The sequence below is a fragment of the Melospiza melodia genome, chromosome 14 (genome assembly GCF_035770615.1).
Source record: "Melospiza melodia melodia isolate bMelMel2 chromosome 14, bMelMel2.pri, whole genome shotgun sequence".
Classification (NCBI taxonomy): Eukaryota; Metazoa; Chordata; class Aves; order Passeriformes; family Passerellidae; genus Melospiza; species Melospiza melodia.
The window spans coordinates 15,370,837-15,394,156 of record NC_086207.1 but is presented as its reverse complement, the minus strand read 5'-3'; the positions used below and the strand labels follow the sequence as shown (position 1 = coordinate 15,394,156).

Here is a 23,320-nt window from a genome sequence, read left to right as displayed (position 1 = left end):
TACCATGAGACTGCTGCCCCCAGAATAACAGAGCTACTCCTTTGATGTGAGCAGCTCTGGTGTCAGGGACATTTCCATCACCCAGCACAGACAGCAAGAATGTCCAAAGCCCAGAAAGCATCACTCAGATATCCAGGCATTAAATAAACATAAGGAGTTTGACTTCAGTTAAATTCTGCCAGCTCAGGCTGAACACAGAAGGATCTCTCCAGGCAAGGCAGGCACATGGAGCCAAGCACGATTTGTGTTGCCCTCCAGTTCCTGTCCTGCCTGTTTGGGGTGGCCCTGATTTGGGCTGCAGATGTGGCAGCAGTAGGCATGGAAAGGATGAGATGGGTGATGCATTAAGAGATGCTTTGTGGCAGATATTAGGGAAACCTTTCCAGTAGTCTGGAGGGTTTAGCAGAACAGATTGCCTGGGAGATGTGACGTCCCTGCCAGCAGCTGTTTTACAGCCAGGATGGACATCTGTGGCTGAGAACACAGCCTAGGTGGCCTCTCATGCTCCCTTCAGACCCAGGGCTGTTCTCAGTGTCCTGATCTTTAGAGGAACAGAAAGTAGGATGGGACAGAATTTTCACTTTCAGCTCTTGCAGATGGCCCATAACAGTCTTACAGAGAGCAGGGAGCTCTCCTTATAGGAAGGCAGGAGGAACTGCAGCCAGTTATCTCCAACCCCTTCAGGGGAAGTTTGTGGGATGGCAGCCTCTGCCTTGCACTTACAGCTGAATATGTCCCTTCACTTTCCACTGAAATGGCTTTTTCCACGTTTGTAGAACCATTTAACATGAAATATATCCTTAATAATACGGTAGCACAAAGAGGCGCTGAATAGAGCAAACATACAGAAGAGATGGCAATAGCCTCTGCAATATTGTGTCCACTGAGTCCCTTCTCCATGAAATCCTAGCCCAGCTCCCCTTTGCTTGGGCTCCCTCAGTACAAACCTGTTCAGAGAGTGCCCAGCCAGAGCTCTGCCCTCCCAGTGCCACCACAGCTCGCAGCGGCCGTGCTGCTGCAGGCAGCTGAATGCAGGGATGCTCATCCCCCTGCAGCCCCTGGCAGCGCTGCCGTCCCACCCCTGCCGCACACAGACGTGGCTGCAGCCTCTGCACACTCATTGCCATGCAGCAGGACCCCCAGGTCCCATCTGGATGGACAGATGTGCACGTGCTCACATCCCCACTGCCGGAGACGTCCCCGAGCAGCCGTAACGCTCGAGTGGGTGGTTTGGGTTTGGGGCAACAGAGCATTTTTCTCCCATTAAATAAATAAAAGACGTTCAGAGCAACTTGGGATAAAGCCATTCTAATCCTTTTATTCTTTCCAAAAGGAAAATTATTCCATATTCAGGGCACTGTGCAAACAATTAATTAGCCTAAGGCAAATGAAAGGCCTAATTGCTCAGCATTACTGCGCTCATTGGCAGCCAGGCATGACCAAAGAATAGGTACTGCTTTATCAGGGATAAAGAACAACTTCCCAGCTTTTAGGGCTTCTTTGATATTTCAGCATCTAGCAGAACGATTTTTTTTTTTTTTGAATGATGGTGTAATTCTCACTTCCACATGCAAAAAAGCTGGCAGTATTTGGAGACATCTGAATGAGCTGCTATCCAATTAAAAAAAGAGGAGAGGAAAGAGACTCAGCTGGTGTGAAGTGACCTGGCTGAAGGGAAGTCGATAAAGCTGTAACTTGCCTGAGCTGAATGACACTGTGGTGTCTCCAGCTGGAGACTTCACTCACAGAAGTGCCGTAACATTAAGAATAAAATGTATTTTATAAGGCGTGCACCTAAAATTAAAGTACAATCATCCTTAATGCAGCTCCCTTTTCAATGATCTGCTGTTACCAGATGGAAAAGTGCTCTAAATGGATGCAGATGAATTTGTTCACTGTGGATAGGATCATGAGGGATCAGGTTACAGGAGCTTTAAAAAACTGAACTGCTATCATTAATGCATCTCTCACAACAAGGAGATAGAAAGCAGATGCTGACTGGGTATTGACCTAGCCTGAGGAGTATGGGTCCAATAATTCTTCCTTTAGGCAGCTGATTCTCATGGGAAAATCCCCAAATATTCAGCTGTAATGCCATTATCTGCCTTGTGCAGAGACTGGCAACCAGAGACTCTTCTTTAAAAGCAATCTGGGTGAATTCTGCTCTCATTCACACTTGCACAGCCCAAGGAAGGCACTACAGAGGGCTTCTCAGCAAGGTGGACTTTTGGTGTTTGGGGTGAGGGATTACAAAGAGAAAGGTGCTTACAATATAGAATAGTACCAGCATGTGAGAAAGGTAAGAACAAATAAAACAGATTCATGGTTGAACGTCACACACACAAAGAAGTAAAGGTTTGAGGGCCTTCCTGAAACCATTTCAGGTCTGTACCTGTTTGTATATGCAGCTGGGAACAATTATTAGATGCTGTTGAAGACTGTGAGACCAAAAAAAAAGATCCAAAGATGTCATAGCAGGAATGGTCCTTCAGATGACTGAATATCCCAATAACCTCTGTCAGGCTGATTAACAACATTCTGCTGAGCTCAATACAGCTGCTACATAACCTCAGAGAGACAGGCACTCCTCACTTGTAAAACAGAAAATTCCAGCAGAACAAGGCTTTTCTTTTCAATTTATTTTGCAAATCTACCAATTCATTTTATGAAAGTATGAAATCCTATGTGGTTACATTAAACAGTTACATTACAATCCAGGTAATACAAATAATCACTACAAAGTTAGTTTTGGGTACTCTTGGATAACAAGTAGATTTTATATTTTTTAAAATAAGTCACAGATAGAATAGCCTTCTGATTGTCAGAGACTTTAGTTTAAAGCAAGGAAACCACTGTAGATTCTCCTCATCCTACAAAAAGTTAAGAGAGAAGCACTTTCCATGTTAATGTTCAATTAGATTCATCAAAGACATTAACTGCACACATCTACTCTCAGGGTAACAAGAATAGTTCACAAGTTGTTTGGAAACTGGTGTCAAATTTCATTCCCTGGAAATCACTTTTACCATTTAGCATCATCTTTGTCCTTGCTTTCAGATACATAAAAATCTGTAAAATGCACAGAGCTCCAAATCCTCTCTAATTGAATTCAGTGGGAGTAGGATCAGCTCCTCCATTCAGAAGGTGCTCCTGATATACTGAAATCCTTACAAAACAACCTCCTTCCCAGGAATGAAATTCATGTAAGGAACAAAATACTGTAGTAATTCAGGAAAACTCTCAGCTTTGCTATCCAGCAATTGACAATGCAACTGCATTTCTGAGGACCTTTATGCATGGTCACTCTTTCAACCAGCAAGAGGATGTATGAAGACACCAGCACTAAATGTGCTTGGCAAGAACTTGGAGCTGTGTAAATAAAGTATAAAAATCAAAAAAGAGATCAAATCTGTCTCGAAACAGCTCTGTCCTGTCACTCATCTGACACACCTCCAGTGTCATTCTGCTGCCACTTCTGATGTGACATCTGTCAATCGTAACTGCTTCTTATGAAGCAATTAAATTGTTTCGATTTTGCAGTGGCATCTCTCACTGTGGTTTTATTTAGGGGTAACACATCCATATGTTGCACATTATGCAACAGCTCCAGAGAAGCAAGGAGAGCTGTTTATAGGGAAGTAAGGCAGGTGCAGGTACATTCTGATGGCCTGTGGCACAAAGGAGATTAATGCAAATAATTTTCTCTTGTAGCCTTCACCTCTTTCAACCAGTGGGTTGCAAACTCTCAAATCTCCCCTCACACATGTGCAACAAACCTGCAGAACCCACTGTAGCACAGAAGTGAAGCCAGCAGCCTCCTTCTTATAAGAGAAATAGATATTTATCCACAGAGTATCTTTTAACACTGATAACCTCAAAAAAGAAGCTAGACAGGTTACACAAAACTATACAAAATTTTCACCTGGACATAAAGTGCCATCAAACTATGGAAGCAAAAAAAGAAATCACTGTTGAGGCAGCTACTCAGGTTTATTCCCCTGAAACAGACAAAGTTTGCTACAGTCTTGGAAATGGCACCAAGCTGGTGGGAATGTTACTGTAATAAAGGCTAGCAATTTCCTTCCTGACTAACACTACTCTTACCTGACAGGCCAAAGGCAACTAGGGTGATTTACCTGGTGGCTGACTGCAGGAATTTCCCCAGAAGGTAGTTTAAAATGGTAAGAGATGCTGTCATTTCCCTGTCTCTGATATGGTTACTGTAATTCATGCAGCCCCTTCTTCCTGAGCATGCATTACCACAGACAGCCCCACCCTGCCATTACCACTGTGCCTGCTTGTTTTCCACCTCTACTCATGTAAATGTAATGTCAAATCCTCTTAAGGATCCTGAGCAGCCCTCCAGAATCACTTGTTCAACTGACATTTCTGTAATAATAAGGAAAGAAAAAAGAGTTGTGTGAAATTAAATGGCACTCCTGTTGCCAAGCTGTTAAAATTATATGGCAATATGCTTCCAGTAGTTGTAAGAAATTAATATGTGGAGTGCTTACAAGCTTTACATCTACTAAATCTCAACAGGATATAAAATGCTATTTAAGTGATACAAATGTTAAGGAGGAAAAAAAAAAAAAAACCAGCACCAAAGAGTGGAAGAAGAAAGTAGATTCTTGTCGGCACTCTGATTCCTGGAGGCTGGATCTCTACAGCTGAGGGAGCCAGGTGGGAGATCCTTGGTGAAGGATTTGTGCACATATGTCAGCAGCTGCAGCTCCCTTCTGCCACCTCTGCAGCACACAGGCTGGGCTCCACCAGTGAGTCACTCCCCTGCTGCCAACAGCGGCTGGCAAAGAGCTCAGCCAGCCCCACTCCCTCTGCCACTGCCTTCTGACAGCACCAGCCAGAGCAGAGCCACTCAGTGTCACTGGTTTTCACCTGCTTTATTATAATGCTGTTCAGGAAGATGTGCTCAGACACCTGTCTGTAGATGATGAATTCATTGCTGTTTTGCCACGATGTGATTACTGTCATCCTTTTCTCACCACAACATCAAATGCAATATTAAACTTTGGATTTTCTATAGTGAGTGAAATCAGCATAATGGAAAGCCAGGCAGTGCCAGAAGTGCTGTCACTGCTCCATTCTGTGGGACAGGACCAGGGTAAGGCGCTTTGGCTATCAGCACCAAGTTTAAGCAACAAGCTTTTAAAATACCCACAAGTTTCCTGCAGATGTACAGAAAACTTGAGACCTCCTGGTTGTTCTTTAAGCTGCTTTGAAACTACAACAATTCATTTAATCCAGCAGCAGATCCTGGCACTATTCTTTTCTAAGTACAGTACATTTTGATAGCAACACAAGCATGTGACACGAAACAGATTTGTTCAAGCTCACCGTGGTTCTGATGGGCTACACACACCAAGAGGCAACTCAAAAAGAGCACAGAACTCAATTCATCGGGACAACACCACTGACTCAAAGGAATTTCAGCTCAACTTTGTGACTAAAGAAGGAGCTCACAAAGGAAAAGTTCTTATTGCAAGTTGTACTGCTCAGCTTGGTCCCTTCTCACACAGATCTGAAGTATCAAAAGCTACCAAGGAGCCAAGGACAAAGAATTCCTGTTTTGTAACTATTTTAAATATAGCAAGCCTCCTTTAGAAAGAAAAGCCCTCACACAATATTCCAAACAGCCTTTTCTAGCAGACTGGAATCGTTTAATCAACACAGACAGAAAATACACACTTCAAACTACTTCTGGCACCTCGCAACTTGGAAAACTCTTGTGTACACGGGGTGAGGCAGCTTGTTTGCAGACCCTTTTCTCACAGAGCCCCAGCTGTGGCTCAGCAGGCGCCCTCCTCAGCAGGCACGGAGTGGCAGCTGCCGTGGGACACGGCGTCGATGCCGTGGCCCTGGCTCTGGGGGTGGATGGACACCTGCACGGCGATCTCCTGGCCCTGCTCGCTCAGGGAGCCGTCGTCCGAGTCTGCGGCCGGGGAGTGGCTGCGCTTGACGGGGGCGCTGCCGGGGAAGAGCGCGGCCGGCGCCCCGCAGCCCCCGGGCTGCTTCTCCTCCCTGCCCGCCTCGTCGGGGTCCTCCACCCGCACGGCCTCGAAGATCTCCTCCATGAAGGCCCTGCAGTTAAGGATCAGAGGAGGGAGGGGAATGCTCCTGGCGAGCTCTTCGATGTAGCGAGCGAACTCCATGGTCTTGAACTGAGTGACTTTGGCCAGCTCGAGCGTTTTGGCGGAGGTGATGATGGGGATGCGCTTGGCTATCTCGAAAGCTTTCTGCAGCTTCTCGGCCCCTTCCGTGCGGAAGAACTCGTTGATGGCCTTCTCCGTCTTGCGGAGGTGGCTGCTCATCATGCACAGGCGGGTGATGTTCAGGATGAGGGTGATGGCAAAGGCAACGAGGCACACGATCATGTAGTAGATGCTCATGTCCCCTGAGGTGAAGATAACCCTCAGGGTGACTGTGTAGTACGAGGTCTCGTTCTGACTAACGCCTGCACACGTGTACCGGCCCCGGTCGGCAAAGCTGACCTTTGTGATGTTGAGGGAATTATCAGCAATCCTCCACCGGTCATCTGCACAGGGGCAAGAAACAAACAGAGCTCGTGAAACAAAAATCCCAGGGTAAACATCATCAGGAGGCAAAGCTTGGCAGTGAGCAGCCCACTTGTAGCACAGTAAAAAGGTGTACAAGGACTGAAATGTCCCTTTCATGCCTGTGACACAGAAAGCCATAACCCACTTACCCATCATACTGCTTAATGGTAAATTATTCTGCACGCTTGCTACACTACTTTTACTTCCTTCTCTGCTTCTGGTTCTTTCTGATAGGGATCCTAATTCTTAACTAGGGCTTCTCACCCTGGGTTAAAAGACTGTCCTCTATAAAGTCTAATTTTCCATACATTCAGAGTCAAAAGTCCAGCGACCCATGAAAAAGATCAGTCTGTAAATGGCTCTGTTGGCAAAAGAACCCAGAATTTTCTTGAGACAGTATTCTGCTGAGCATGCAGTGCTGACATGCACAACCCAAGTAAAAGAGAAATCAATACAAGAAGCTCTATACAGCATTTGCTGTGCATTTATAACTTAGGGGGAAAACTGTTTTCATAACTCATTCCTTCTAATTACTCTGCTTTGAACTGTTTTCATAACTTATTCTTCTAATTACTCTACTTTGAACTAATCTCCAGATGGCATTATAACTACAAAAAGGTTACTGAATACTTAAGGCACAAAGATGGCCTCCAACAAGAGCCTATCAATTAGTTCGATGACCTTCATTAATACCAATAGAGAAAAACACATGTATCTCTAAAACATTTTTTGAAATTAAAAACTGCAGGGATAGAACTACAAGAGCAAATGGCCAGGAAAATATATTCCCCTACAGTTCAAAAGGGTTAAATAGCATGAATTCCATCGTTGGCCACTACATATTGTGTTATTTTCCACAGTCTCACTGGTGCATAAACCAAAAAATAAATGTACTAAGTATGTTTTAAAACATATCCTGTAACAAAATTAAAGCACCAACAGCCAGCTCAAAAGGTTGCAAGTTGTGGAGAACTGTGTTTAACTCATGCATTTGGAAAAATATAATTTCAACCAGAGCAATAATAAATAAACCCATCAGTTAGTGCTGGGTAAGATGAAGTCTCATTTCTTCTGTATGGAACACTGGGATGACTCTTGAACATTCCTTCTGTGGGGCACCAAAGCAGGCTGGAACAGAAATACTCAGGTGTAATTCCCATGCAACATTTCAGAGGGCAAAGGACTTTGTTTTGCTCTCTCTTTATCTTCCAATTGTAAAACCAGGAGGATAGGAAGAGAAAATTATAACAAAGTCACAGGAGTTTTCCAATACTGTTTAAAAGGGGAATAATGATGGACAGAAAGCAGCAGGAAAACTCACCTTCATCTTTCTGTTCAAGCAGGTGTCCTCTGGAGTTATACCAAAGGATATGTTCATACTGGCTGATGTTCAGTTTACATTCAATTAAAACACTGCTCCCCTCTTTGGCTATGATATCATGGTGTGCTGGAGAACTTATTAAAGCTTGAGACACTGCATGAAGTGATGCATTGAAAGGCCTAAAAGCAACTGTCCTGTTAAAAGCTACATTTTCCACTGTGAATCCAGCTGAAAGACCAGCACTAACAGTCAAAATTAACAGGCAATAGCTGAGCTTCATGGAAAGCTAGTGGAAATTCTTCTTTCATTTAATTTGAAGAAATGAGGTCATATGATATTAAGCTGTCTGTATTGCTCTGAGATAGGAGAGGAGCTCTTGATTTGTTCTGTGATGGAAAATGTCTGGGATCCAAGTGCACTTTCAAGACCATCAATATTTGAAGTGGAAACTGGAAGTAAAACTGGAAAAAAAAAAAAGCAATAAGTTTATTAGTGACCACAAGGCTACCATGTATTCATATTAAACTTCCAATAAACAGATTTCAAATATCATAATATAAACTGTCAACTGAGAGGTTCCAAATCAGAGCTTTGCCCAGAACACAGTGATAAAATGAGGGTAAGAAGGCATTTGCACAACCTCCAGTCCACTAGATGTTCATCTTCCCAACCAAATAAATAATCTCTGGAACAATAATCATTAAGGGGAAAAAGGTTTTAGAAAAAGAACAAATTGTTCAGACTACTCAAAATGCACAATTATCTTTAAAAGTGGGTTCTGCATTTGTTACCAGAGAAAAAGTGCTTTCTTAATAGAGGAAGAAAAGCAAGAAAGAGGATGTAATTTCTGCCTGCCTCTCCACCAATATCAAAGTGCTTTTAAGCCCTGGTTTTCTAAAGCCAGTCTTTCATTTACTACCCAAAGAAAAACCAAAGTGCACACATGCACATCTGATTTTTAGCATTTACATCTACTTACTTGATTTTAGGGGCACAATTGATATTAGATGTCTAAATATTATATAATATAGTTTAATTACTTGGGAAAAGTCTCTTGGTTGTTATCTACAGCCAGAAGAGGAAGTCCTTTTCTGAACAGCAGGACACTGATGTCTACACATACTTCCTTTTTTGCAATATCTCTTGTTGCTGCTGCATTTTCTAAGTCTGTTCCCCGTTAATCTTGTTTGTTTTACAATGAGCTCCTGTTGAAAGTCTTTTAGTTTATGCTGCTTCATCTCAGCAGTCATATATTCTTCATTGTCTTGTCCACCCACATTTCATAAATATGTGAAAAAAATTGTTTTGTCTAGGGACAGATACTCTTCAAATTAATGTGCACAAAAGATATTTTAAGACATTAGGATACAACAAATTTTCTGTCTTTTGTACACAAGCCAGAATAAAACCAACTTGTAACAAAATGAGATGACACTGATAAGAGACAATCTGTTATCAATTTTCCTGGAAGCTCGATTCAAGAAAATTTCTAATCCAATATGTGTTCCCTGAAGTTATGATTCCATCTAGACAGATCCAGAGCCTTAAAAAAACATTTACAAAGTACAGAAGCCACAAACTCAAATATTATACTAAAAAATATCTCACTTCATATCATTGACTGTGTGACTTCAAATTTATTATCTTCTACAAATAACAGATGTTAGTGGAAGGGAATTTCATAAATATCACAACACAAAGGGACCCATTGACTTAATAAATAATGCAGACACTTTTCATCCTTCTAGAATTACCAGTTAATACTATCTAAAGCACTTCTGAAAAATAAAGTAACATGCATAAAACCAGGTGATTTCTAGTAATTGTCTTTCATCAGAGACAAACTAAGCATATTCAAAAGGGGGAATTCTGCTGATGCTATCCAGACTGGGAATTTTTTTCAGTGAAAGTTAATTTGTTGAAGGTCAAACCAGATTCCAGACTTGATGAGATGAGAAATGTGTTATCTGACCCATTTCCATTTCTGTTGTGGCTATTGCCAAAGCCAGTTTAACAAAGAAGGCAAAGAAGACAGCTGTGTCCAACTCTCCTTCAAGCTTGACTAACCAACTCACCCACTGAATCCTGCAAGAGAAACTGGAAAACAGGCTCCCTACTTGTTTCTCTGTAAACAGCATTCCCTTCATCTGCCTTCTTCTTTTCCTTTTTTTAATCATTGGCCCCACTCTGTTTTCTATCATGCCTCTTGTCCTTTCATTTAAGATGAGACTAGTGCAGAGAACTCAATTATACCATTGTGCTGGAGGAGCCACTTTCCCACAGCTAAACAGTTAAAACCACTACCAAGGCCTCCTTCATTCCTGTTTTTCACCAGCTACACTTTAGGGAAAGCATTACTGAGTCCTGCTGCCTCTGAAGAACAGCATCCCATCCACAGCAACAGCACAGGTCTGAATTAAAAAAAAAAATACTAAGGCTGCTGTTGATCAGCAACTATTCTTCTGTTTGAGGGAGTGGTTTTACCTTCCATTTTTAGACCTCTGGTATTTTCAGAGCCTGCAAAAGGCTGCTGATACTGACCTGCTTGCTTTGGCAACCTCACACAGACAGGCAGTGGACTGGGAGTGGTTTGTGGACCACTGATATTTGGGTTGCTTTAAAGGTCTGTCACAGCTTGTGGTGGCAAGTGAGATGCTGTGGTCCCAGACATCACCCTATGCCCCAGCTGCCTTCAGCTCAAAATGCACTTCTGCATGCATCAGACTTGATTTCACAGCACCTGATGCAATTAAAACAGACCACAGTTCTGCAGCAAACACAAACCTTCATCTTCACCCTTGAATCACAGGCACATGATAACTTTCAGTCTTCTAAAACAATAACAACCCAACCGATACTTTAGATTTATTAGAGAATAATCCCAGAGAATAATCCTCTTGTACTTTGCCTGTGCAATTGTAATTTTAAATTATTAAATTTGAATTGTTAAGGTTTCCAAGCGTCTCTGACGTCTGTTCCTAAATGACATTAGGAATCTCACTCATTTATTTAACACAAGAAATACTCAGCAACATTTTCCCTCATAAGAATAATTATCTTCAGTAATTGCATATGCTCTCCACTATCCTTGCACTGAGCCTGCATAATGCATAAACCATTGCTGATGGGTCATTTAATTTTACTATTAAATTCTTCGAGGTCTGATTTATTAGAAATTGTTTGTCTTTTGGAAAAGCCATTATTGCTAAGCAGACAATGATCTCTCACTGCCGAGTGCTGGGAACAATAAAATGATTTGCAAAATCCGTATTCTTCATCCACTGCACTTATGCAAAACAGCTGCTAAAGGACCCAAAAAGGATAAAGCGTGATCAGCGCCAACATCACAATTCTTCAACAAAGTGTTAAGCTCAATCAAGATGAAATGTGCCAGCATAGAAACTGGCTATTTTACAACTGAACCTGAAGCTGAACTCAACACATTTAACCTTTATTAAACCATAAGTTTTAACAACAAATAGCAGTGGAAAGATAAAAATCTGTGATGCATGTGCTTGTATGAGTCATCCTTGGCTCCTACCCTGAAGAAGTGTATTTGTGTCTAACTTAGAGCACTCTAAGTAGTCCCACTGAGGTCAGTGGAAGCACTGATAGTACTTAAAATTACACACATTTATATGGCACTGCAAAATTGGGGCCCAAGAGGTTGCAAGTTATATGGTTTTACATCCACTGCTTATAACATCACTTCATACCTGGAGTAACGTGAGGCAATAAACCGAGACACACCTGACAGAGCACAGGCTGCTGATGTCTTGCAGAAATACCATTTGCAAGCCCCCTCTGACCCTCTGTCAGAGAGGGAGATGCATTTGGCAGAGCCCTGAAGACAGGAACTCTTGGGAAGTTTATGAACACATCCAGCACGGTGCTGACAAAAGCCATTCCGGGTGCTCCAGCACGGGAGAGGCTGCAGGGAGGGCTCACCCTCTGCACCAGCCAAAGCTCTGCAGGGGAATGGCAGCACGCACAGCCCAAAAACCATCCTAAGGGGCAAATCCACAGCATCCCAGGGCCAGCCTCACTGCTGCCTGATGGGATTTGTTGTTTTCCCGTGCACATCCCCTGGTAGCCTGACAGGACACGGTGTTTTGCTGTGCTTATCCCTTGGCAGTCTATCACACATAACTCACCAGGACACGCCATCAACTGCGCACCAAAACAGGTTTTTTGTCCTGTCAGCTAAAAACGACCAGCCACAAAGTTCCACTTAACATCACCCTGTCCTCACAGCCCCAGTTCACTGGTGGAAAAGCCCTGGTGCCAGCTGGTGGTGGCAGTGGGACTCAGGACATGCGACATGACCATGACCGCACTGCATCCGAGGGCACTGGGACACGGTGGGGTGACATCACGCGGGCTGGTGTCACTGGGGCATGATGTCATGCCAGAAACACAAACAGAATATTCTGAGCTGGAAGAAAACCAAGAAGGATCATCCAGTTCAACTCCTGGCCCTGCTCAGGACGCCCCAACAGTCCCAGCCCGTGCCGGGCAGCGCTGCCCAAACGCCCCTGGAGCTCGGGCAGCCTCGGGCCCTGCCCATTCCCTCGGGCAGTGCCCAGCACCCTCTGGGGGAAAACCTTTCCCTGATCTCCAACCAAACCTCCCCTGGCACAGCTCCAGCCGTTCCCTGGGTGCTTTCACTGTCACACAGAGCAGGGATTCGAGCTGTCCCTCCGCTGCCCCTCGGGAGGAGCTGCAGACCCCGATGAGTTCTGCCCGCAGTCTCCCTCTCTCCGGCCTGAGCAGACATAGTGACCTCAGCCGCTCCTCCTGGAGCTTCCCCTCGAGGCCCTCCGCCGCCTTCGCTGCCCTCCAAACCTGCCTCTACTGCCCCTATTTCCACGCCAAAACAGCGAGGCGGGACATGGCTCCGCAGCCTCCCCATCCGCCGCTGCCCTCCGACCCCGAGCTTGCCCGGTGAACCTGGCGGTACCGCCGCTCTCACCGGGACGAGGCTGCCCGGCCCGGCCTGGCCCGTCCCGCAGCTCCGCCGCCGCCGCCGGCCCCGCCGCCCGGACGCGCTTCCCCGAGCCGAGGCCGCTTCCGGGGCAGCGCCGGGGCCGCTCTGCGCCGGCCTCGCTGCTCTCGGTCCGCCCGGAGCCGCGGGGGCCGCGCCGAGCGCCGACGGTGAGGGCTGGCACCGGGTCCGGGGCTCTGCGGGGCACAGCGAGCCCCGCGGGCCAACGGGCGTTGGGGACCGCTGCGGGGCAGGCGGGGCCACGGCGGGGCGGTGCGGGCACCTGGCGGGCTCCGTGTGCGGCAGGAGTCACACGGGGAGGCTCGGGGACCGTGCGGTGCCATACGGGACAGCCCCGTGTTGGGGTCAGGGGACTCTGGGGGTCTCCCGGGGAAGCGGAGGCACAGGGAGGCCTGCAGGGCTGCGGGGTGAGGAGGGTGCCGGGGGTGACCTGGGGGTCCCGGCAGATGGGGTGGCGGTGCCCAGCCCGCAGCCGGAGCTGTCACTTTCCTTCGCTTGAGGCCCCGCCAGCTGCCCCGATTGCATCAGTGACAGGGGGCACAGCAGTGTCACCCCAGTGTGATCCTGGGGAACCGTGGGGGTCCTGGCTTGTCCCTCCCTGCCCTGCAAGGCACTTGAGCCGCAGGTGCTGTCATAGGAGCCCGGAGGGGTGACAGGCGGGCCCCGGGCCCAGCGGGACAGCCCCGCTCCCGGCTCCCGGCTCCCCGGCCCTGGGCCGCGGGGCTGGGGCGCCTGCTGGGGCGGCTGGAGCTCACCGCGACTCCTGGGGGTGTTCGTGCTCATCCCCAGTCACAGGAGTGACCCACTCTCTGCCTCCCTGCCTGCTCAGCTCTCTGACTGCTGTCCCCGTTTGTGTCCTACACACCTCAGGCCATCCCAGCCATTCCAAGCGATTTGTTTTCGCTTTTATTTTGGTGAGACATGTAATGGATTTAATTATCTGAGGCCCTTTTGTACCTTCATTTGTTTTTCAGAGTTAGCAAGCTGGTTTATTTTGCTGTGGAGAGGGTGTGTCAGTTAGATAAAGCCACGTGTGCCTGTGGGACTTTAAACTTCCAAGTATGCTATTTTTGAATCAGACGTAATTTGGTGTGCACACATGTGGGTACATGTGGCAACACTGTTGTGTTTAATTATTTAAAGCACCAATGTGATGCTCTTGAACTAATGTCAAAGTGCGAGGGAGGGATTATTTTATTTGCTTTGCTTTCTGTGGATGTTTGTAGTCATGTCTGAGGAAGACAGTGGTGAAAATCTGAAAGATGAAACCTCTTACAAAGCTGAAAATGAACAGAAGACAGAGGAACTTGGCTGCTCTGAGAGCAGTGAAGGGAAACAACAAGAGACTGTGCCTGTGACTCGGAAAAGACCTGAACCCAAGCCCCCAAGCCAGCCTGCTGCCACGGAAAAGCCTGCAGGTGAAACCGTCAAGGTAAGTTCCTGTGCTTGCTCAGAAAGATGGGACTTCACATTTCACGGCTTTGAGCACAGGAGAACTCCGAGCATAAGCCTCACTCCTTTCTGAAAATTCACATTGCTGTTCTCTGAAATGAAAAAGCTGCACAAAAGTCACAAGTCAGTCTGCTTGTGTTCCTTTCCTCACCATGATGCCTGCATCAGTCTTGTGTTTTTCTTCATTAAAGGTCTCAGATCCTCCTGCAGTTCAGACAGGGTGGGGCTACTGGGGAAGCTGGGGGAAATCTCTTCTGTCAACTGCGTCTGCTACTGTAGCTACTGTAGGTAAGGCTCTTTCTGGTGTTTGATAAATATTTTAATCATGTTTTGTGTCTCAAGCTGGTGCTTTAGAACTTGTTTCTGGAGAAGAGGATTTCAGTTATAGCAGCCGTTATTGGAAAAATGTCAAGAGAATTGTTCAAGTAATGGGAAAAGCTTGTACCAAAAGGTACAGTGAGATTAAAGAGATATGCACAGGCAGAATTACTTTCAGGTTTTTAAGGCACTTGTGTAATTTTCACCTGGTATTTTAAACTAGTATTCTGCCAGTATTTACAACTTTATTTAAAAGCTAAGATGAAACCTTGGTTCACTACATTGGTAGGTGAGGTGGATAGAAGGAGGTTTTTATGCTGGTTAAACTGTTTTGAACAGAAGGAATCCAGAATAATAAAAAAGAATATGCAGCTCTAATCCTGTTTCTGTTCTGATTTCTGTCTTCTCTAGGTCAAGGTATTTCAAATGTCATAGAAAAAGCAGAAACAACCCTTGGGATCCCCAGTCCAAGTGAAATCTCGTCAGAGTCTAAAGATGGTGCAAGAGGTCAGTTTTGTACTGCATGAGAACAGCCCTGCAATGTTTTTCACAACATAATGAGCCCCAAAATAACATCACCTTACTCTGCACCTTGCGCCTTGAGAATGATAATAAAATCATTTAAATAATACTGTCTTGCTTAGTACTGTTAGCTCTGAAAAGTAGGGGGGAAGATAATCTGAATTGTAGGCTTGCTCCTAGCTGATATTTGGTGTCTGTTGATTTTCTCCACTCTGTGGCTGACAGGATCTTTTATTTTTTTGGAGATCAGGAAGTTAATTTTCTGCCTTCTAATGCAGGAAGTGAGGATCCTGCTGCCAGCAACGCTGATGCAGCTGATGATGGCAGCTCCTTCCCTATTGCTGGGGCTCTTGAAGTTTTATCAACCATCTCTACTGCTGTCCAAAGCACAGTGAGTGAGTTGGGAATGCAGGAGAAAATGGGTTTAAGGGAGCTTTGGGGTTTTGGCCTTTGATCTGAAACATTGTAAGAAGAAACTTAATTTTGACAGTTGCGGGATGCATGGTGATAAACTCTTCCAGCCTTCAGAAAACCATTATCTTGGGCCTTGCTTTACTGACACCTAATGTGAAAGATGTTATGAATTTTGATAGTTCTGTATTGAATGTTGGTACCTGACAAAAAAATCCTAATGGTGGATTGTGCAGAGCATGCATTTCTGTGCATGTCACCTCTGTACCTGTCATCTCTGTCTTTCCTTTGGAGTATCAGCTAAATGCAGGGTCAGACTCATTCCTGGAGTATTTCCACTAATTTCCACAGAACTAGAGATGAAATTCATTCTCCTCTTCAAAAAACCCATGTGAAACTAGCTCAGTTGGCTTGGAAATCAGCTTGCTCCTGTGACCAGGAGAAATGCACTTCAAAGGAATCCATTACCCTTAGAAACTGCTTTTGTGATCTGCTGTCTTGTCAATTTGCCTGGGAATCTGAAAGAGCTGCAGATTGAAAGCTTGCTTCTGTTTTTTGCTTTTAAGGCTCAAACAAAAGTTAGCAGTCAAAATCCACAGGTCTGGTGTTTTCTTATTGGAAAGATGAGAACTGAATTCTGTAATGTGCTGAGAGCCAGCTTATTCACAAACTAAAAAAATGTATTTCCCATCAGATTGCTGCAGCTGTCTGGGTGCTGTAATAAGCTGTTGGGTGATAATGTGTTGTGGCTCTTTCCATGTCCTGCTGCTCTCTGTGTGATGATTAGGGTTGAATTTAGGGTGACAAGGACCAATTTGGCTTTTATGTGAGTGCACGCTGCAAGATTGCTGATAAAACCCTCCCAATTCAATTTCTTCCATTGGGTAATTTTCTCTGAGTTTTATGTGCTGTCTTTATCCAAATCTGATTCCCAGGGTAAAAGTGTTATTAGTGGAGGTCTGGATGCCTTGGAATTCATCGGCAAGAAGACAATGGATGTAATAGCTGAGGGAGACCCTGGATTCAAAAAAACAAAGGGCCTCATAAACAGAACCTCTACATTATCTCAGGTACAGCACTTCCCTATCAGCACCTCATTGGTTTCTCTCATCTCTTCTCCCTTCTTTTGTGGTCCTATCATTAAGCAGCCATTTTTTGCTATTGAGCCAAAAACCCTCTCCTCCTGTATATTCTTTATCTCCTGGCACTGTCACGAGGCCTCTGCTTTTCTTTTTCAGGTCTTAAGAGAAGCAAAGGAGAAAGAAGAGCAGCAGACAGCTACCGAGGTTACCATGGCTACTGAGAAGAAAGCCCATTATGGGTTACTGTTTGATGAGTTTCAGGGTCTTTCGCATCTGGAGGCCTTAGAGATGCTTTCCAGAGAGAGTGAATCAAAGGTAATGGCCTTGAGCATTTTGCTTTCTATTTTGAGTTCAGCTGAGCAGGGGAAAAAAGATTAGAAATATATGTATATGCATGTAAAATCAAGTGCTCAGAACTTGCTGTAAAATGATTACAGAGCTTCACTTTGATCCTTGCATTAGGATCTGGTGTTTACCTTGGGAGCAGTTTGTCCTGTCCTCAGCTCCTAAAGCCATTCCCAGCCTCAGTTCCTGCAGTTCAAATCCTCCAACTTCTCACAAGTTACTCTCCTCACACCTGCTGCTTTGCTGCCTTGGCCTGTATTTTCCATCCTGTTGGATGGATTTATTGATTCTTTCTTGGCTGTGCTGCCCTTAACCAGGTGAAAGCAGTTCTGAATGCCCTCTCTGGAGAGAAGTTGGACACACTGAAGGAGGAAATGGAGCAACTCAAAGAAGCATTTTCTTTGCCTGAATTCTTTGAAGAAGAAGAGGAAGAAAAGAAGGGTAAGGGAGCCCCAGGTTCTGAAAAGAGAAGCTGGTCCTAGTGCAGAACCAGCCAGCCCTGATCAGTGGCAATGGGCATGATGCCAAATTTAAATTATATTTTAGCTGGATGTTTAATCCTAAAGCCATTTCTGTCCAAGGGCATGACAGGCAGCAACACCCTTCACCTCTGAGAAGCTGTGCAGTAATCCTGTAGCAGGAATGATTTCTTGCCAGAGCAGGTTTAGAGTTGTTTGACTCATGGGCAGTTCATACAACTGACCCTGAGCCAAGATGCTAATTCAGAGATAAAGTGGGTTTCCTTGACCAGGAGGGGAAAACTGAACACAGTTGTCCAACATGTGGGAGAGCAAAAGCCTTTTTATTTGTTTTTTAAATGAGAGTTAGCCACACAGAGCAAAAGATTCAGAGGTACCTTTGCACACAAGAGCCCTGATTCTTGAGAATTACATGGATTTAAATGTAAATTTCTTGCATTGCTTTTACCTAAATGCTCATCAGGGAGGGCTTACACACCTGCACTTGCTATCATTCAACGTTTAATGTATCTTTTATATTTGCACATAATGGATCTCACATCTGCTGTGCCATATATAATAGGAGAACCATAGGCTCTAAGTGATATTTCAGACTCTCCAAGGTAATGTGCAACTTAGTGTGTTATAAAAGGCTGCCTGTAAAAAAATAAAAAATAAAAAAAAGGAGTTACCTTAGCTACAAAGCCAGAACTGAGAAAGCAGGAACTAACCTTCAGGCACTGATGTCTCCACCTTTGCAGAACTTACCTTAGAAATCGTATTTGAAGACTGAATTTGATGCATTCTTGCCTGAGGTGATGATTCACAGAGAAATTAAGAAAACAGTTGACAGACTTGTGCAGAACTAGTTGTGCATTGAAGTGCTGCATATTCCTAAATTTGTCCTTTGTGTGGATTCTTTAACCTTTCCTGTCCTTCAGGAGATGAAGAGTTCACAAAAGAAGTAACAGAGTTGTTTTCAGAATTGCACATCTCCTCCACGCCAGACAAAGTGATCACGGTGAGTTATTTTCCATATTCTAAAAGCTGGAGAGTTTCCTCACAGGAAGGGCTTCTCTTCACCTGCTTTGCTTGTGAAAATATCAAATGCATGAAAACAAGCCATATTTTACATCTTTTTGCAATGGTAGACAAAAGAGGTGTGCCTTCAACTTTATGGGGCAGAGTTATGTGAGCCTGCAGCCACCACAGTAAAAAAACCTACAGTCATGAGCTGAAGGCCTGCTCTTGGTGCAAAGCATCTCATTTTACTGTCTTCAGGAGCTGGTGTGAGGAAGTTTCATCTTTTTTGCCATCATTTCACTACCCTTCAGATCCACCAAGTGGCAGCACCATTCTGCAGACATGTTTTTAAAGCAACTCTGATAGTTTGGTCTTGTTGGTAAACTCCAACCCCTGGTGCTAGAGAAACAAATGCCCTCAACTGCATCAGTGCAGCCAAACTTCTGCAAAATCCTGAAGGCACTGGGATTATTTACCCTGGTTCTTCTCAGAAGCTCAAAAGGAGTTGTAGCTGCTCCATTGTCTTGTGGTGTGCAGGGGGGCTTCATTCCAGTCATTAAATATTATGGCACATCTTGCTCCAGGTGAGGACATCTGCTCATGAGTGGATAGCACGATTCAACAGCAGTCTTCCTAAAGAAGAAAAAGAAAATGAAGAAAACCAAGAAGTAGAATCCAGAGATGGTGACCAGGATGCTAAGAAATCAGTAGAGGTAACTGGGTAATCAAGGAAAAGATATCTGCCTGCAGAGTGTTTGTCTGGCTGCTGAGTTACAGTTGTGACTCACAAGGTTTATGTGTTTCTATTTCTGTGTGGGTTCTGAGGTCTGAAAGGGCAGTGATAGCTTGTTGTGTGATTGACTTGTTTTAAATAATAAAAGCTGCTAGTTTTTGTGTAGTATGCAGAATTTTTGTCACTCTTGCAGGATATTCATGCATTTGCCATAAGAAGCCTGGCAGAACTGACAGCCTGCTCCATTGAAATGTTTCACAAAACTGCAGCTTTGTTTCTCTATGGTCAGAAACAGGAGGTGACAGCCACAGACAGAGCCAAGTCCCTGTCACAGTGAGTGCATCTCTCAGTAAATGGATAGCATAAAATTACTGATTAAACTGTCTGATAATTCTTTGGAAATCCATGCAATGCAGGGCTCTTCAATTCTGCATAGTTGTTTAAATATGGGACTTGGGTGAATTTGTGATGGTGGCATCATTATCTTCCAACAGAACTCAGCTGCCTCTTTCCAGCTTAAAGGCATTTCTTGAAAAGAAAGAGGAAACTCTTCTTGAAAGCTTTGTGTAGCCTAGAAGAATATTTGCATTAAGCTTGTGCTAGTCAGTAGGCAGAGATTTAAAACATTGCAAAACAGGTGCACAAAGTGACTCCTGATTTCCTCTTTGTTAATCATTTAGTATGCTTGGTACATGAGATGGCAAAATTACTGCACAGGAGACACTTGGCATGTGTCTGAAATGTGCAGTACTTTCTATTTCAGAAAATGACACTTGCCTGTAAAAAAAGGCAAGTTAGTACTGTTCCTTCTGGAATGGCTCTGTGTCCTCTGAGTGCTCTTTAAGATCTTCTGCTTTAATTATTTATTTCCCCATCTTTTCTCTCTCTATTTTATTTGGGAAACTTCTGAATCTTCATACACCATTTATATCAACTTTGGTTTATTTTAACTTGGTAAGCATAGAAATAGGGCATTTATGTTTTAAACTCGAAAGAAACCTAATCTTGAGGACTGTGTTTACCTCATTGTTTTCCCTGTCTTCTCCACAGATTGACTATCATGCTGTGTAAAGAACTGTCAGCTTTCTCTAAAGAGTTCACAACATGCTTAACAACTTCAGGGGTAAGAGTTACACCACAGTTCTTAGGAATGAGATGTGCTTATTTGATTACAGCCTTGGGATCTTTGCCAGGAACTGCTTTTTGTTTTTGATGTTTACATATGCAGTTTTTAACTGATCTTTTAGGCTAGAGTTCCTCAAACTGTGGCATCTGAGCTTTTGAGAGCCTGGCAAAGAGTGAGGGTGGGAATTGATGCTCACAGTGCTAAGGAGACAGAGACAAATGAAATGTGACCCTGTTGTGGATTTTCCAAAGCATTCAGGTGTTCCTGAAGATGGTATCATCATCTCTGTATTCCCCACTTGTCCAATTCATTTGAAGATGTGATGTGTATTCATACCTGACCTGTGCTGGGCACATGCAGATTTCTTTGTTCTTATTTGCGTGCTACAAGGCTGCTCAGCTTGTGGCTTGACTTTCCTCTGGGTAAGGGAGCAGTGGTGGTTTGAAACTTACTGAGAGTTTAGCTTTATCTTGCTTGAAGAAATGTGATTAAATTTTCAATCAGGATAATATATGTCTGATCTCTGCAGGTCAAAGAGAAAGCAGATGTGCTTAATCCCTTAATCACTGGAGTGTTTTTGGAGGTCAGTTATGCTAACGTTAAAACTTTAAGCTAATACTTTAAAAATAGATGTGCTGCTTCTTCCTACTTTAGGATCCTTATGCATGCCAAGTTCTCTAACCCATGGTCTAAAATTGTGTTTACCTGTCTAATAACTTGAAAGTTTTGATAAATGTCTGTAGATTTGCACAAAAGATGAGTTACTTAGTGAGGACTGAGTGTCAGCTCACAGTTATGATGGGTCAGGAGACACATACTAAATTCAGCAGTCTGGATTTTTAGCATTTAAATGTCCAAAGTCAAATCTTAGACAAGTTCAGAAATTAGCATAGAAGAGTCCTAACATTTCCCATCTGAGGTGTGGTAGGAAGGGGGTGTTTTATTTCACATGTTCTTCCTTCCTGCCACAGCATGCTATGCTCCACTTAGAAATAAACTCTTTTCTTCTCTTACTGAGAACAGTATCCTGCATTTGGATTGGAACTGATCTTGTTTGGCAGTCTTTAAGCCATTTGCTTTTTTTTTTTTTTTTTGCCTACTGGCATAAAGCCCCTCAAAAACTTGACATAAAATTGATTTCTAGAATGAAGCCTTTAAAATCCAGCAAGCACTAGGCTTCTGTTTTTTCTGTGCAATAATCAATGCTGTTTGAAATGAATATGTGGTGAGTAAAGCTGATTGGTAGCATGGCTATTCATGTGTGTATTTTGATTTTTTTTCCACAGGCTTCAAACAGTGCTTCCTATATCCAAGATGCCTTCCAACTCCTGCTGCCTGTGCTGCAGATTTCTCTTATTGAGGCTAGAACGGAACTATCACAGTAATAAAAATCCTTCTAATTAAGAACTTTTTGACCTTCCCAGTTCGTAGTTTCCATGCTGGAGAATGATGTAATGGCTCTTATTAAAGGGAAAAAGATGAACTCTGCTCACTGCTGCTGCAAGAATGGTGATTAAGTGCAGTCTGGCAATGACAGCTCTTACAGCACACTGAGAGATGTGATTAGCATAGTCCAGGCTGGTGGACAACGTGGCAGACTTAAAGTGCAGATTGCTTCTCTGTTTCATGGACTGTCTGTGTCTTTTCACTGAAATCTCTCTGCTGTATGTGTTAACAAGCTCTTTGTGTTCACAGTCCAGAGAGCTTCTCCAGTGCTGAAGAGAAGAGTAGCAGCTGGCTAGTTAGTTAGCTAAAATCATGGTGTGATTTTTAAGTCAGACATAATTGGGTTCCCGATAGCTCTGCATTCCTGTTGAAGTGAATATTAGATAGGAGGTGCAAGAAGAGGGAAATTTTTATGATTATGAACCTTGCACTTCCTAGACTGGGCAGAATAGAGCAGAGAGAATTCCTGATCAGGCTGTTGCTGGAGAGAAGCTCAGCTTCCTGAAGATGCCTGTACTGACTCAGGGATGTGGGACAGGGACTCTCACCAGGGGGCTGTTTCTCATTCTCTCATGCTGTGCTTGCTTCAGCACAAGCTGGGAAAATGCTGATCTGGCCCTGAGAATGCAGGTACTTGGCTTTATAGCAATAAATGAGAACTGACTAAAAGGGATTGATTCGTGTTTGGGCACTTTAATGAGAGAGTTCAGCAGGAGGATTCCCATTTTTCAGTGCAGCTTGACATGACAGCCACAGACTGTTCACAGACTCACATACTGCTTGTCTTCTTTCTGTGGAAAAACACTGTAATGCAATGCTCCTTCTTGGAAGGTATCTATTAAAGCAGGGAGAGAGGCAGCAATTTGGTTCTGTTAGTAGGAGTCCTAATTTGCCTCAGAAGCTGCTCCATGGATGGTATCTGTTTCTTTGTGCTGTGCAAGTTCCCTGCTTTGTTCCTTTATCTTTTGAGCCTGCCCATGGGGAGGCAGCAGCCTCTGTTGGAATCACAAGAGCAGAAATGCACAGCTGAAATGGAATTTCAAGAAGTCCATAATAGCTAATCAGAGGTGACTGAGTGTCACACCTGCCTCTGCACTTGCTCATTGGTAACAATGATGCTCAAATCCCCTTTTGAAAATCCTCTGGGTTTTAGCAAGTCTTGCACATCTCTGCTATGCTGAAGGCTTAGAACATTCCTCTGCTCTAGTTGTGCAGTAGAGAAGTGTTTTTTTATATTAGAATACCTTTTGGCTAATGCTCTGATTTTAAATATATATATGGAAAAAGCCCTGCCTTAGTCATGGCTAGACTGATCAGATCTCAAAAGGGAAAGCTTTTTTGGCATCTTAAAACTGGACTTGAAAGGAGGGTGTCCAGGGTAAAAAAATGTGCACTACAATAAAATCTGTATTTTTTTTCTTCTTTTGGTTGATAGCATTATTAAATAAAGGATTTGTTTTGACAACCGTTTCAGTTAAAAACTATCAAGGTAGCAGTGGGCAC

The 23,320-nt window shown here is 44.0% G+C and overlaps 2 protein-coding genes across 4 annotated transcripts; one reads left to right on the top strand and one right to left on the bottom strand.

Annotated features, from left to right (window-relative positions):
- Positions 1–1,292: 1,292 nt before the first annotated feature.
- On the bottom strand, positions 1,293–12,934 carry MFAP3 (microfibril associated protein 3). 2 transcript variants are annotated; one of them, XM_063168886.1, is made up of 3 exons: positions 12,869–12,934; positions 7,897–8,357; positions 1,293–6,553 (listed from the first exon to the last, which is right to left on the bottom strand). In XM_063168886.1, exons 2-3 carry the CDS (start codon positions 8,174–8,176, stop codon positions 5,808–5,810), a joined length of 1,026 nt encoding a protein of 341 aa, XP_063024956.1. In that variant the 5' UTR covers positions 8,177–8,357; positions 12,869–12,934; the 3' UTR covers positions 1,293–5,807. The 2 variants fall into 2 exon arrangements, with proteins under 2 accessions (XP_063024956.1, XP_063024955.1); XM_063168885.1 differs by lacking the exon at positions 12,869–12,934 and adding an exon at positions 11,647–12,394.
- Positions 12,935–12,977: 43 nt separating this feature from the next.
- Positions 12,978–23,239, top strand: FAM114A2 (family with sequence similarity 114 member A2). Of its 2 annotated transcripts, none has more exons than XM_063168884.1 (14): positions 12,978–13,050; positions 14,128–14,333; positions 14,545–14,641; positions 15,083–15,178; positions 15,472–15,584; positions 16,540–16,674; positions 16,843–17,001; positions 17,349–17,472; positions 18,431–18,510; positions 19,097–19,225; positions 19,439–19,578; positions 20,296–20,368; positions 20,901–20,954; positions 21,658–23,239. In XM_063168884.1, exons 2-14 carry the CDS (start codon positions 14,130–14,132, stop codon positions 21,754–21,756), a joined length of 1,503 nt encoding a protein of 500 aa, XP_063024954.1. In that variant the 5' UTR covers positions 12,978–13,050; positions 14,128–14,129; the 3' UTR covers positions 21,757–23,239. The 2 variants fall into 2 exon arrangements, with proteins under 2 accessions (XP_063024954.1, XP_063024952.1); XM_063168882.1 differs by lacking the exon at positions 12,978–13,050 and adding an exon at positions 13,702–13,815.
- Positions 23,240–23,320: the final 81 nt, after the last annotated feature.

Excerpts from the sequence above, each read along its gene's own strand:
- MFAP3 (XM_063168886.1), bottom strand. The coding sequence starts at position 8,176 with ATGAAGCTCAGCTATTGCCTGTTAATTTTGACTGTTAGTGCTGGTCTT. Across the intron at positions 6,554-7,896 it reads GCTTGAACAGAAAGATGAAG|ATGACCGGTGGAGGATTGCT; the intron begins GTGAGTTTTCCT and ends GCCCCTGTGCAG.
- FAM114A2 (XM_063168884.1), top strand. The coding sequence starts at position 14,130 with ATGTCTGAGGAAGACAGTGGTGAAAATCTGAAAGATGAAACCTCTTAC. Across the intron at positions 15,585-16,539 it reads CTACTGCTGTCCAAAGCACA|GGTAAAAGTGTTATTAGTGG; the intron begins GTGAGTGAGTTG and ends TCTGATTCCCAG. Across the intron at positions 19,579-20,295 it reads AGAGCCAAGTCCCTGTCACA|ATTGACTATCATGCTGTGTA; the intron begins GTGAGTGCATCT and ends TCTTCTCCACAG.